The sequence below is a fragment of the Ips typographus genome, linkage group LG3, assembly GCF_016097725.1.
Source record: "Ips typographus isolate SLU linkage group LG3, UJ_Ityp_2.0, whole genome shotgun sequence".
NCBI lineage: Eukaryota > Metazoa > Arthropoda > Insecta > Coleoptera > Curculionidae > Ips > Ips typographus.
The window spans coordinates 7719703-7732947 of NC_138424.1; the positions used below are offsets into that span (position 1 = coordinate 7719703).

General features: G+C 35.2%; 5 protein-coding genes and 1 non-coding gene across 6 annotated transcripts; 2 read left to right on the forward strand and 4 right to left on the reverse strand.

Annotated features, from left to right (window-relative positions):
- Window positions 1-1134: 1134 nt before the first annotated feature.
- On the reverse strand, window positions 1135-4087 carry LOC145727252 (putative fatty acyl-CoA reductase CG5065). Its single transcript, XM_081976765.1, has 10 exons — window positions 3852-4087; window positions 3667-3797; window positions 2967-3124; window positions 2814-2904; window positions 2612-2764; window positions 2453-2555; window positions 2206-2398; window positions 1918-2157; window positions 1593-1862; window positions 1135-1533 (listed from the first exon to the last, which is right to left on the reverse strand). The coding sequence occupies exons 1-10, from the start codon at window positions 3937-3939 to the stop codon at window positions 1416-1418; spliced, it is 1545 nt and encodes a 514-aa protein (XP_081832891.1). The 5' UTR covers window positions 3940-4087; the 3' UTR covers window positions 1135-1415.
- Window positions 4088-4258: 171 nt separating this feature from the next.
- Window positions 4259-6833, reverse strand: LOC145727253 (cytochrome P450 4C1-like). Its single transcript, XM_081976766.1, has 10 exons — window positions 6369-6833; window positions 6114-6314; window positions 5870-6055; window positions 5749-5815; window positions 5564-5690; window positions 5281-5445; window positions 5107-5175; window positions 4883-5048; window positions 4648-4827; window positions 4259-4595 (listed from the first exon to the last, which is right to left on the reverse strand). Exons 1-10 carry the CDS (start codon window positions 6577-6579, stop codon window positions 4432-4434), a joined length of 1536 nt encoding a protein of 511 aa, XP_081832892.1. The 5' UTR covers window positions 6580-6833; the 3' UTR covers window positions 4259-4431.
- Window positions 6834-7258: 425 nt separating this feature from the next.
- TRNAP-CGG (transfer RNA proline (anticodon CGG)) lies at window positions 7259-7330 on the reverse strand. Its single transcript has one exon. It is a non-coding gene; the product is annotated as a tRNA-Pro (tRNA).
- Window positions 7331-7644: 314 nt separating this feature from the next.
- Window positions 7645-8940, forward strand: LOC145725819 (mitochondrial fission process protein 1). The gene is made up of 3 exons (XM_081974716.1): window positions 7645-7766; window positions 7824-7951; window positions 8520-8940. The coding sequence occupies exons 1-3, from the start codon at window positions 7691-7693 to the stop codon at window positions 8802-8804; spliced, it is 489 nt and encodes a 162-aa protein (XP_081830842.1). The 5' UTR covers window positions 7645-7690; the 3' UTR covers window positions 8805-8940.
- Window positions 8924-9694, reverse strand: LOC145725818 (uncharacterized). Its single transcript, XM_081974715.1, has 2 exons — window positions 9247-9694; window positions 8924-9198 (listed from the first exon to the last, which is right to left on the reverse strand). The coding sequence occupies exons 1-2, from the start codon at window positions 9590-9592 to the stop codon at window positions 8942-8944; spliced, it is 603 nt and encodes a 200-aa protein (XP_081830841.1). The 5' UTR covers window positions 9593-9694; the 3' UTR covers window positions 8924-8941.
- Window positions 9695-10084: 390 nt separating this feature from the next.
- Window positions 10085-12914, forward strand: Pink1 (PTEN-induced putative kinase 1). The gene is made up of 3 exons (XM_081974714.1): window positions 10085-10242; window positions 10307-11255; window positions 11915-12914. Exons 2-3 carry the CDS (start codon window positions 10357-10359, stop codon window positions 12735-12737), a joined length of 1722 nt encoding a protein of 573 aa, XP_081830840.1. The 5' UTR covers window positions 10085-10242; window positions 10307-10356; the 3' UTR covers window positions 12738-12914.
- Window positions 12915-13245: the final 331 nt, after the last annotated feature.

The window sequence follows — 13245 nt, forward strand, 5'->3', positions numbered from 1 at the left end:
AAGTGGGGGAGATAAAGTGAGAAAATCCTTCTTGACACCTCTCATTTCTCATCAGCAGTCTCAACCGTTAAAAACCACACCCTTTTGCTACGAAGCTAGCCCCTACGGCAAGCAGACTTGAGCGTTTGGTAGGTGTCACGTGATGTTACGATGACTTTTATTAATTTTGTCACGAGTTGTAGAGCTCGAATCAGCTAAGAAAAGGCCACAGGCGTCATCAAACGATGATGTCACGATCTCTGTACGTCTCGCTTTAAATATTGCTGCTCTCGTTACTTTCCAAGTTGTTGCAGCCAGTCAGTGGTGTGCTATTATTTTATCAGTAAAATGAAACATTTTCTTCGTTTTTAATAAAGAAAATAAAAGACAAAAAGTTTTTCAAAGGAATGGAAACTCCTTCTGCTTCTTTCTTCATAAATTGTAAGACGTTACTGACGATTTCACGGCCTTGGCTGTGTATGATAACACCTTTCCTTCCAACCTTTTTGGAAGACATTATGACAAAATAACGTTTTTCATTCATAACACTGTGTGAACTTCAACTGCGACCATCAACAATACAACCAAAACACCAGACTAAAACGGAACCTAACCTAACCCCCTAAGTCTCCCTGTTCGCCACTACATTTTTTTAAACTTGGCAACACCGTTTAGAGTGCCGGCTAGTAAAAGCATATAAAAAGGTCCATCTGTCCCTGGCCGCTGCCGCATCTGTTTTAATTGTGTCCAAGTAAAAACCGTACTACGTTGCCAAGTGGCTTTTTGACCGCTTAACAATTTATTTTCGGGAATATTTTAATAGGACGCCTCTGATTATATCTAATGCGACGGCAACTGTAGAAGGAGAAAGAAATAGTTTTAAAAACTGCGTCATTGATGATGCGGTGGCCTTTTCTCATCTGATTCGAGCTCTACTGTCTGCTGCTGAAACAAAGGCTGAAATTCCAGAATTAAAATTATTTTTAATTTATTCAAAGTATCTGTAAAAAATGAATTTATGTAACTAGCTAGGAAAACATCAGTTTTAGATAACGATCAGATTTCTGGAAAACCTTGGTCAAAGTGAAAGGTGATATCCAGTTAAATGATTTTTCCGTGCATGTATGGTTGCATAATATTTGTCAAAAATTGCGGTAAATTGTAAATTTTTCATTTTTATTTACTTATAAATAATATGTGTACTATATATTTATTTACCAATACATATAAATTAATATAACATAATATACAAAATATACATAAAATAAAATTAACATAAATAATGTTACATGTCAGAATGTTTCAATAAATGCTGATGGGTAGTTATGAAATATTTCTATCATTAGACAAAAGGTCAGCATAATATGGTGTAAAATAGTCTTCTATCCCATATACTGTCACTAAAAATAATAATAATTTATACTGAATTTCCAGATTTACTGAGTAAACTCGTGCATTTCTGTTACGCTGCCAAACTTGTATAGAGTCTGTCTGAGAACTTCCATCGCAAACATATAGGGCACCGTTTTGAGCAGTTTATAGAACCAGTAAAGCCTGAAGCAAAGATAATCTTATTTTCCACAAAAAATCAGGCAATTCTTAAATATAAAAACCTGTTTAGCTTTTTCCGAGCCGCTGGCAAACTAGTCATTTCGTCTTTCAGGATGAATTGTCTTACTCCTTTCAAGTAATCCCCCACGTAGTGATCCCAATCAAACCCCTGGCCAAGAGTTAAATCAACCGGAAATTCTTCGCAATCTTCTGCATGGCTGACTGCTTCAATCAGAGATTGGTATGAGGACGATCCAAAGGTCCATTCGTTGGTAGAGAAGAAACTACCTGCTTCTAATGCTTGATTCATCTTTTTAGACAATTTGAACATCCTGAATAAGTAGAAAAATCCTCAAAAACATTCAAAATTGTTCAGAAAGTACTTACATAGGTTTTCTTCCTGAACAAACCAGAGCCACGTCCAGAAACATTGAAGGAATATTATGATACACGGCAGCATAGAACGAGTGTTTGGTCTTGTTGGTGGTATAAGCAAAACTGGGATACCATTGTACGTATTTGCTGGGCCATTCATAGCTGTGTTTATGGGTGAACTGGGCAAATTCCTTCCATGTCACCGGGTTTAAGGTTCCGCTAGTGCAATTGTACACTCTCATGCTAGGAGATCTGAATAGCCTCTTTAGCTTTGGTATTCTTTGTGAAGTAGTTTATTACCTGTAAACTGCAGTATGCCAGGCGCTTGTTATAAGAGTGTTCACCACCACGTCCACAGGAACCAAATCCATGCGACAACGTTCATCACAAATTATTGATTTGATGGTACCCCTGCCGCATTCCATTACAATACCGGTGATGCCTGAAAGGTTATCCACCCATCCGGGATAAGGTTCCTTCCAAGCTGCTGTTACTATATTTGATGGATTTTTACTAAAATTTGTCTTTGGCTTTTAAAACTACATACTGATTGATGGTCGGACAATTGCGGTGGGGATATTTCCGGAATGTTCCAGAACCAGCTGCTCTGCCAAAGACTTTGCAAATGTGTAGGTGTTAGGGTGGTTGCCCTTAAAAGGTTACTTTATCACCAAAAGATACATTTGTAGGAGAGTGTGAAACTTACAAGCAATTTGGGTGCTAAAATCTCTACAATCTCATCAGGGAAGTTTTGTACTAGATCGATGACTGTGTAGGCGTTGTAGGTTGTTTCGTAGACTTTCTCTTCTACCACTCGTTTATCCGAGTTTGAGAAAGCGGTAGAAACATGCACACAGCTCTAATAATTAACAAATTAGGCGATACCTTTTAATCATTTTACTACAAACCTTCAGTTGTTTCATTTTTTGGCACAACTCCAATACCCGTTTGGTGCCAAGGGTGTTCAAAAGCACTGCAGTTTTCAAGTTCTCGTTAAACCTAAAAGTAGACAACCCGTTGAACATTATTATTATTTATGGTAAAACCGTGGATCAGTATACTTTACAGTTGCGGCCGAATGAAACACTATATCAATGTTATCTATAAGATACAGTTGGTCTTCTTCGGATAAACCCAGATTGGGTAGGCCGACATCTCCAGGGAGCACTTTCACTTTTTCGAAAATGTCCGGGTTCTTTTCTCTTAACCTACTGAATACCTACAAAAATTGTCATACAGTATTGCATTTGGAGATTTGATTAAGATTTAATTAAGGGGAAACAGATATTTTGATGAACTATAGAAATTCTAAGTGACGTTGTGGTAGAATATTTAGTCATGTGTTCTGGCTGGTTTAAAAAAGCCTTAAATCTTCATATTCTAGCTTATATACAGGTGTGGATAATTTACAAAATTATGCACCAGCGGTATTAACAGAGAGTTGATATCCAATATTGCGATGAAAGAAGCCTAAAAAGTCTATTAAAGACATGTCAAATTAGCTTTGATCAATCAGTGCAGAATTTGACAGTTGATCAAGAAAAATTAATCTTTATTTTTAATGAAATGGTCCTGTAATCAACTTTCAAATAGATTTGCTGATTTGTAACGTTCCTTTCTTGTGGCGTGTCAAAATAATTAATAACATCCGGTATAAAAAGTATAATTTGTTTTCCCAATTCCAACCCAAATTTTAAATTTCTAAAACTGCCAGTAATATGATTTTTAATTAACTAAAAATACATTTATTATCGTACTTACCCCATCTTTAAAAAGATTGTCAGTTCTCTGTTCCACTGTGAAACCCTTTTTTGTTCTCATAAGTATGAAAAGCGCATCCACTCCGGTACAGGATCTCAACAGTTTTTCCACAAGTGCTTTTCCCACAAACCCTAAAAATTATTACAAAAATTACAAAACAACCACCCAAATTTATTCCAATTTACCCGTAGCACCGGTAATAAACACTTTTTTTCCTTTGTAGAATTCCGAGATATTGTTCGTGGCATCGCTGGCCTTAATTCGATCGCCCATCTTCAGTTCGCGTGCTTCAACTGAAGATTTAACAGTATTTTTGTTAAATTTGCAACGTATAATTAACCGCTTTCTTCGTTCTGAAACGATATGTAGAGCACCGTAAGCACGAGAGACGTTAAAGGTGATCAAACTGTTTTAGATTGCTTTCGTATATAAAAGCCGGTATCTTCGGACTAAGCCAAACACAGTGAAAGTAGGAAGATTTAGATGTCGTTTTTGATGTGGTAGAGGTAGAAGTGGGTTGTGTACGTAAAAGGACAGCTGCAGGTGTCCTTTTTATATAAGATCCAGGAAAAATAACAACCACTGCAAATTTTCCATCAAAACAGGTTTTAGTCTAAAATTAATGCATCTACTTTTTATGCGTAGTTACTCAGTCAAGAAATGTAGATAAATATATTATTACAGATACAAAATATCTATTTTCATGGGTCTTCAAGATTATTAACTAAAGTGGTGGTGATGTTTTTTGGGATGTAAAAGGACAGCTCAGTGGCGTTCCTCAAAAGAAACTTTATATCCGTCTCTAGGCCTTAGAACTAGGTTAGTTTTCAGCTCAATATCCTGGACGCTTTTGTAGGAAGTGTTGACTTTATATCTTCTCAGTACAGTTGCTAAGAGGGTCTTCATTGCCATCATCCCATATCTCATACCTTAGAAGAATTAGTGATAAAAAAAAGATGATAAAAATTTGCTACTACTAACCTATACAATTTCTAGGACCATAAGAAAAAGGAAAGTAAGCCGTAAAGGGTCTTTTTCCAATTTCTTCAGGTAGAAATCGGTCTGGATCAAACTTCAAAGGATCCGGATAGTATTTAGGGTTTCTGTGTACGTTCAGGATCCCCAAAACTATCGAACAGTCTTTCAGCACTACAAAATCACCTGCAGAGCACATTAAGTTTTATTCCTATGACTAGAATATTCTAGATTTCAATACCCAAATCAATATTAGCATCGGCAGTCCTAACTAAAAAAGCAGCTAACGGAAACAACCTCAAAGTCTCTTTCAGCACCTTTTCAAGATACACCAAACGTGGTAAGTGTGTTAAACCCACGCTGTCCCATGGTCCAATCACATCCATTATTTCTGCATAAACTTTTTCCTGTACAAAACCGTTACCATTCGGTATCTTTAACACGGTCGGGACTTTTCCTTTTTACCTGAATCTCTTGATGCAGGCCAAGCATAGTGAAAGCGAAACAGTTCGAAGAAGCCGTAGTGTCCGAACCCTACAATATAACCCACTTGCTGAAGTATGTTGTTTTGTACAGTGACATGGTTATAAATTTGCTTCCGTAGAAACTGTTCATAAACATGTAAATTTAAAGTTGTACCGCTATCATAAATGTGATGGTTTCGTCCAACAGTTCCTCGTCTGTAAATTTAAAACTTCCTTCGTCGTTAATGTCCAGTAGCAGATCTAGGAAAGCTTGTCGTTTGTTTATCGTTGATCCTTGATTCTGATTGGTTGTTCTTAGCAACTTTTTTTCAGTCAAAACCTAGTAAAACCATTATTATTTCACCTCATTTGAATATGCAGTAGGTAGTTTGCATGGAAATGCTATCTTTGTTTCTAGTTTCTATTGAAACCTACCAACCAATTATTCTCCCACTTACCTTTTGACTAAAGTTTCGAATTTGATCTATAGCTTCCTGAAACTCTTTTCCCAATTTGGAATGCCTAAAGATGAATTCGCTGTGATAGATTATGTTAAAAATCCTCATCATGACAATTTCCATGACTCTGTTTTGGTAAAAAACATTTTCAGTTCCTATAGATTAATCTACTACTAAGTGCATACTTATCTACTGCGTTTGAAAATTGGCTATCTGCTGATTGAGTGTCCATTTGTACGCCCATTGCTGTTTCTACAATTTTTTATGTCTTTAGCTTAAGGTAAATTGTGTGTATTATGTACTCACCGCAAATAATATCCAGAGTGCATGCTGATACAACTTTAAAAACATCAATTTCACCTTTACCACTATACTTGCTTAGAACTTCAGTCAGAATCTCGGATTGTTCCACAAAAACCTCCATAAATTTATCTAAAACTCTTTGATTGAAGGTTGGCATGATCATTTTACGGTGTTTCCTCCAAGTGGTTACTATTTATACAACACAATTTTACAGTTACACAAGTATTACTTATATGTGGATTAGTACCTGATCGTGCAGTAAACAGCCCTTGCCCCACTACAGGTTCTGCCATGCTGTAAAGGAATTCTTTCCTCAAAGCTTGAGGGCTGGTTAATATAATTTCCATATATTTTGCGTCCGAAACTGCATAAAACATTCTAAAGCCAAACCACACCCGAAAAAATGGTGGATATTGGCTGAACATCTTATTAATTGTGTTGAATATATCTAAAATTGTTCACTAAGCTGTTACAGTTGTAGTACAGTACTTTTGGCACTTACCATATGGACTCCCTATAAAAGATAACGCCGACCCTATTAAAGGTAGGGCAAGAGGACCAGGCAAATTCAAAGACTCTTTATACAATTTCCGTCTTTTCCACGCAATTTGCAGAAAGTACACTAAAACCGAACTTATCAAAAGTATTAAAAGAAATTCAGTTAATACAGTGCGGCGCATAAGAGCCTTTAAATCCCTGATGCTTTGCCACATGATGTGTACTAAACACTAAAACTAGTCATTTGGGTGGTTTTGCAGAAAAGTACCAGTTCTAGGGTAATGTACCAGGTTACCTTGATTAAAAAATATGAAGTAACAATAGTCTTTTTTAGGTAAATGCAATGCAAAAAGACATTTAAACCATATAACGTTAGAGGTCATAGTAAATTGGTACTGGTTATAGCACATCCATTTTGTTTTGTAAAAAAGTTACATAATGTTTTTTAGTTAGGCTTTATGGGTCAAAAAGAATCGGTTACAGTAAAACATATAAAAATTATACCAAAAACTAGCTTTCGGGAAAATCGAAAAAAAAACAAAACTGATATGTTTATGTTTATATTGGTTATAAGACTCTAAATTTGCTTAAAACGCATTAATTACCTACCTAAGGCATTTGTCTTAATTGTTTAGAGTTATAGGAAGTAAAAGCCACTTTTATCACTGTTCTTGAAAAATTAAATTTAAAAATAAAAACGACGATTTTATTTCCAAGACTTTTATAACAATTTTAAATTAAAGGTATGAAAAATGCAAGGTAATATAAAGTGACTATCTGAAAAAAAAAAAAAAAACAAGAAAACGTACATCAAATAGACATTATTATAATCCATAAAATAATTATTACAGAGAATTTTAAATACATACTACAGGAAACAAAAAAAAGTCACACGGGCCTGTCCGGGATTTGAACCCGGGACCTCTCGCACCCGAAGCGAGAATCATACCCCTAGACCAACAGGCCGTTGCTAGAAATAACGACTCGAGTCTAATAAAACCAACACACATATATTTATGCTTAGATTTATGTTTCTATTTTAATGCTTTATTAAAACTTTTATTTCGTAAATGTTAGTAAACACTATAAATTGTATTGTTTTGTTTTATAGAATAAGAACACAATTTATAATTAATTTTTTTTGAATAATCTCACACTGGAAAAAAAACTCAGAATAATAAAATCTATAAAATCTGGGTAGCAAATAAAATAGGCAACATGCAAAATTACATAAATTCTGTGAATGAAACAACTTTCTACATCTCCCCTGTATTTTTTGGAGAACAACATAACCCCAAAATTCAGTCGTCAAAACTGAATCCTAAAATGGACGTAAATAATCAACGAATTGAATTAAATAAGAGCGTAGACCTGTATAGAGATACTCCAGTCCGATATTTAGGTTAGTTAATATTAATAAATATAAGTAAAATTAGATAAATGAGCGGAAATGTTGCAGGTTATGCAAACGAAGTGGGCGAAGCTTTCAGATCGATTATTGGCACGAAATGGGTTAACGTAACATACGGAATTGCTACTTTATACGTTCTGGCCGATACGGGTCATAAAAGTGTCGAATCTTATAAAGTAAGTCATATTTCGTAAAATATCATTATTACAAAAATTAAAAAAAATTATAAGGATTCTGTTTAACTGTGAACTGTGTATTGTTGGTTGCCTACACACCTAGGATTATAACACGATTATAATGAGGATGTAGGCAACCAACACGACACTGTAATAAGAATTTTAATTTTGTATTCGATTAACAAGTTTAGTGTAAAACTAGTGTATTTGTATTCTGCTCTATCAAATTTTATGGAAACAATATGACAACACACTATTTCTACACCAAATGTCAATCAAAAACGCCATATTAAGACTAGAAGCCTTCAATACTGCAAGAAACCGAATATTGTGCAATTTTTCAAAGTGTTAATTGTCTCATTTTGTACATTAGATATATTTTAAGTCATATACAGGACAAAACAGACACAACTTTTTGACAAAAATTACCTATAGATTAAAATGACATGTCGCCAGTCGCCATTTTGAATTGCAATTTCTAAAATTTAGGACACACAAAGTGGAACAATTTTTAAAAATTAAACGATTTAAAATCCCCATTCCCCATAACAGAAGGCTAATCTTTTAGGCTAATGTGAACGAAACGAATCACAAAACTAAAGTGGCCTACACTACAATAGATACGTTGGTATGGCAGCTGTTGGCTTCAGTAGCCATCCCAGGCTTTACCATCAATAGAATATGTGCCTTCAGTAGTTATGCACTGAAGAAAAGCGAAAAACTGCCTAAAACTTCGCGGAAATGGCTTGTAACCGCCATTGGATTAACGGCTATACCGTTTATCATTAAGCCGATAGATAAGTTTGTTGACTTTGTTCTGGACGAAAGTCTGCGAAAATATCAGCCTAAATGATGATAGCTTGTATGTTGGTTTATGAAAAGTCGGTCATAATTTGCTTTGACTGGTAATGGAAGTTGGTAGAGAAGCAGCAATAATTGTTAATGGGAAATATTACTGCCGAAATAAAACTATTATTTTTTACTGCTAATCTAAGCCACTACAGTAAGTAGGCAATTTATTTCAACCACAGATTCCATTTTATCCCCTTGCCCTTCATCATTGACCACTTCACCACCATCTACTTTAGGACATTCTGGAACGGTGCTAATGTCGCCTTCACCCTTACTCTGCACTTCCCCTTGCTCCTCTTTACTCATCCCCTCCAACTGTGTGCACTCTGAAGTGTGCACCAAATCTCCATTTAAACTTATCACATTGGGGTCTTCATAAATACTCATTAAGCTACCTGGAATGATAAATAAACTTTATTGAATTCAATTATTCCTCCTTTTACCTGTGTCTTCTTTATTATTCTCTGTAGGTGAGCGATCTTTATACATGGTATGCACACTGGCTATAAGTTCCCTCCACTCTTCGTCTTCACTAAATTCCGATAACTCGCCCAGTAAATCTTGCAGGGTTATCGGTCTGCCCGGGTTTGTTGCATCAAAAGGTAACTCCTCAATGAACTTTTGAATCTCATGGACAGTGGGAAACTCTTTAAGTTTCTTTTTCTCTTTCTTTGTAGCTTTCTTTTTGTCCAGGTAACGTTTTATTAAGTAGACAGTGGCGGTAGCTGTACATAACAGCAGAAACTTTTTGTAGTGAGCTTGAAAATGGGAAGCCAGGAATGTATCCATCTAATTTTGAAAACTAGCAGGAAATGTGAATATGGTATAATAGCAATAATGTCATTAATTCAAGAAAAAATGTCATGTCAGTCAACTTACTCACAGGTTTTTGGTTTCCTTCTATTGTTCATTGTTTGAAAACAGGTACTGTTGAGCTTTTATATACAGGATTATTCAATTTGGTTGTGGTCAAGCATATGCCTGTACTGTAAACTATAACCAAAACAGTCTGCAAATCAATATCAATACGAAATTAATTTTTTGGGCCTATATGTATAGGTTCAGGTCAGCGATAAAATTGTTTTGCGTGGTTAAGGCTTTGCTTTACTGCTTTCAATGATTCCAAGGTTTCTTTAATTTTCTTAAACCCTTTCAAAAACCATTTCACTGTTTATAGCAGTAGTAGGTCTGGTGGTAGTGTCCGTTATTTTGAGCAATTTGATGATCACTTTTCTAGTTCTGTCTATAGGGGGCTCTGTGTTTCAAACTATTTCTCACAGTCTATAGAAAAGAAAGTATGTCAAATCGGAGAAGCTGACAGCTGACAGTGATAAGTGTCCATTAAAAAAAAAAAATTGGAAACATTTCAACTTGCCAAGCGAAAATAAATTGCGTATTCTCTCAGTAATCCAATTAAAGGGCAATGTCTAAAATAAACGGTAATTACCTGAGCAAATTACTCAAAAAAAACTTTATTAAACCACCGATTTTTACTTTTTTAAGGACATATAGGGTTACCATAACAATCAAACTAAGGAGGGCAGTTTGCAACAATGTCGCTGCGAGCCCTAGGGGGCAAATTAATCAAACATGGAACCACCATTATCCGGCAAGCGAACAGGGCAAAACCGTCAGGGAAACCCCCGATCCGATCAATTAGCATCTCTGCAAAACCTGTACAGCCTTTGTCAGTTCCCGTCCAAAGGTCTGACCTTCTGAAAAACAACAGGTACCATATATTTAGAAATATTGGAGTTCAAGTCAGCCAGAGGGCCAGGCGTGTGCTTATTGATGATGTGTTGAATCGCGTTGGTAATGCTGGAGTGGTTCAGAAAGCTTCTCAAAGAAGTATTGGTGGAAATACTGCTCCTTTGTTGGGTTTGGTTGGAGTCAGCGTTATTGGTCAGGGATTGCTTACTAAAGAAGAAGAGCTTGAAGGTGTGTGCTGGGAAATACGGGAATGTATCTCAAAGATTCAGTGGAACAGAGATAATGCCCAACAAGAAATTACACCAGAAAACACACCAATAAGTTTGGAATCTTTTAAGTTTGGCAATCCAATTGCCAAGGGAGCAAATGCAGTGGTGTATTCAGTATCCTTAAAAGATGCAGAAACCATCAAATCTGAAAGAGAATTTCCATGGGCTTTAAAAATGATGTTCAACTACGATATCCAATCAAATTCTATGGCAATTTTAAAGGCTATGTATAGGGAAACTGTCCCAGCTTCCATGTATTTTAATCAACAAGGAATATCAAGCTATGAATATGAATTTTTAAATATGACAAGACATCTACCACCACACCCAAATATTGTTAAAATTCATTCAGTTTTTACTGATTACATCCCTGAATTGAAGATGTGCAGGGAAATGTATCCTGCAGCTTTACCAAAACGGATTGATCCTAATGGAGAGGGAAGAAACATGTCATTGTTTATATTAATGAACAGGTAAGAATTAATTTTATAATTAGTTCAAGTTACATGCATTTAATTAAATGAGTTGTTGATCTGTGCAGGGTAGTCAAGGTGGTTATTACCTTGGCAAAACCTTTATTTTTTGATTAATTATTAAACCATTTAACAAGTTATTGTTTTTAGTATTCAAAGTGCAATATCTATTGGAATTTTTGTATTCATTTAAGTAACCTTATAAATTGACTGGTAATAGGAGTTATCTATCAATATTTTTTAATAATAAACAATGTAGTGTTATAAAATGAACAATACACTATTGTTGTGGAAAAACTAAAAATAAAAGCACTTTTTAACTAATCTATACTTGAGTCTAGAATTATTGCTAATTCTAAACTTAAGCTTGCTGTTTTAATATTATTTTTCTTGCATTAAGTAATTTTATTGTGTCTGGAATTCAATTTTCATTACAGAAAAAATGATCAGGATAAATCTTTATATAGATTATCTCTTTTTTCAAATATTTTTTGTATGTGAACCAAGTAAGTAGTAGTAGTGGTCCTGTAGATTCATGTAAATAACTAGATTTTCATAATAATTCTTCCTGTTATTATAAAAGGTTACATCCAAGTTCAACAATTAATCAAACCTACTTTTGTAATACATTACATACTGACGTCAATCTATTTTTAAAGGTATCATCAGAACTTGCAAGAATACTTATCATCCTTTAAACCATCAGCGCGCACATCTGCTATTCTATTCACTCAACTACTAGAAGGAGTGACCCACATGGTGGCAAATAACATTGCACACAGAGACCTAAAATCAGACAACATTCTTCTGGATTTGGCTGATCCTCACAATCCCCTGGCAGTCATCAGTGATTTTGGTTGTTGCCTAGCTGAACAATCGTCAGATTTAACAGTGTCTTACACCACTTATGACGTAGATAAAGGTGGCAACACTGCATTAATGGCACCGGAAATAATCAGCAAAAAACCGGGCCCTTTCAGCAAACTAAATTATTCAAAATCAGATTTGTGGGCTGTGGGAGCTTTGGGTTATGAAATATTTGGAGAGACAAATCCGTTTTACGGGGATAAAAACAGGAGGCTTAACAGTATGATGTATAAAGAGGAGGATTTACCGCAATTGCCTGAAAAAGTGCCTACAATTTTTAAGCGATTGATTAAAAACTTGCTTAGGCGCCATCCAGGTGATCGGCTGGATCCCGAATTAGCCGCCAATGTAGGACAACTGTTTTTGTGGGCCCCAAATTCCTGGCTACATTTGTCTGGCAAAATACCTGGTTATGAGGAAATTTTAGAGTGGTTGTTGAGTTTAGCTGCTAAGATTGTATGTGAAGGAAGTCGAGTTGGAGCAGAAGGCTTTACCCGTCAAGATAATAAGCTCAGTTACGCGGAATATCTGCTTATTGCCACATTTTTGTGCAGGGCCAAATTGCAAAGTGTTAAACAGGCTTTGTGTTGGATCCACGGTGATGAGTTTATTTAATAATTTATTCAGTGTTGCAAGCTGATGCTTATTTAATAAGGAAAAAAGTTTTTAATTTGATAATATTGGTGATTAAATCCAAGCAAATATTATTCTGTAAAGTGTAAATATATTATTGTTATTGCTACTGATGCTAGTCGGTATTTGTTGATGCACTAATAAACGTTTATTCATTCATTATGTTTTTATGTTATATTGTCTTACATCTAATATTGTCTTGAATATAAATATAAGGTGTCCTAGAAATTAGTGTAGCATACACGCTAACTGTGTATTTTATTAGCTAAAATGCGACAAAAAGTTCATAAGAGCTGCATATAAGGGTCACTTAGGTCAACAAAACCACTTAAAGTTGATTTCCAAGGTAACAAACAGGTGGTTTACGAATTTGTTTCAATTAACAGGAAGTACTAGGGAAGATTACCTACAAAAGTATCAAAATTTTGTTATTTATTTAACGTAAATAAACTTTTGGGTCATTTTTAAACGAACCCACAGATTTTGGTGC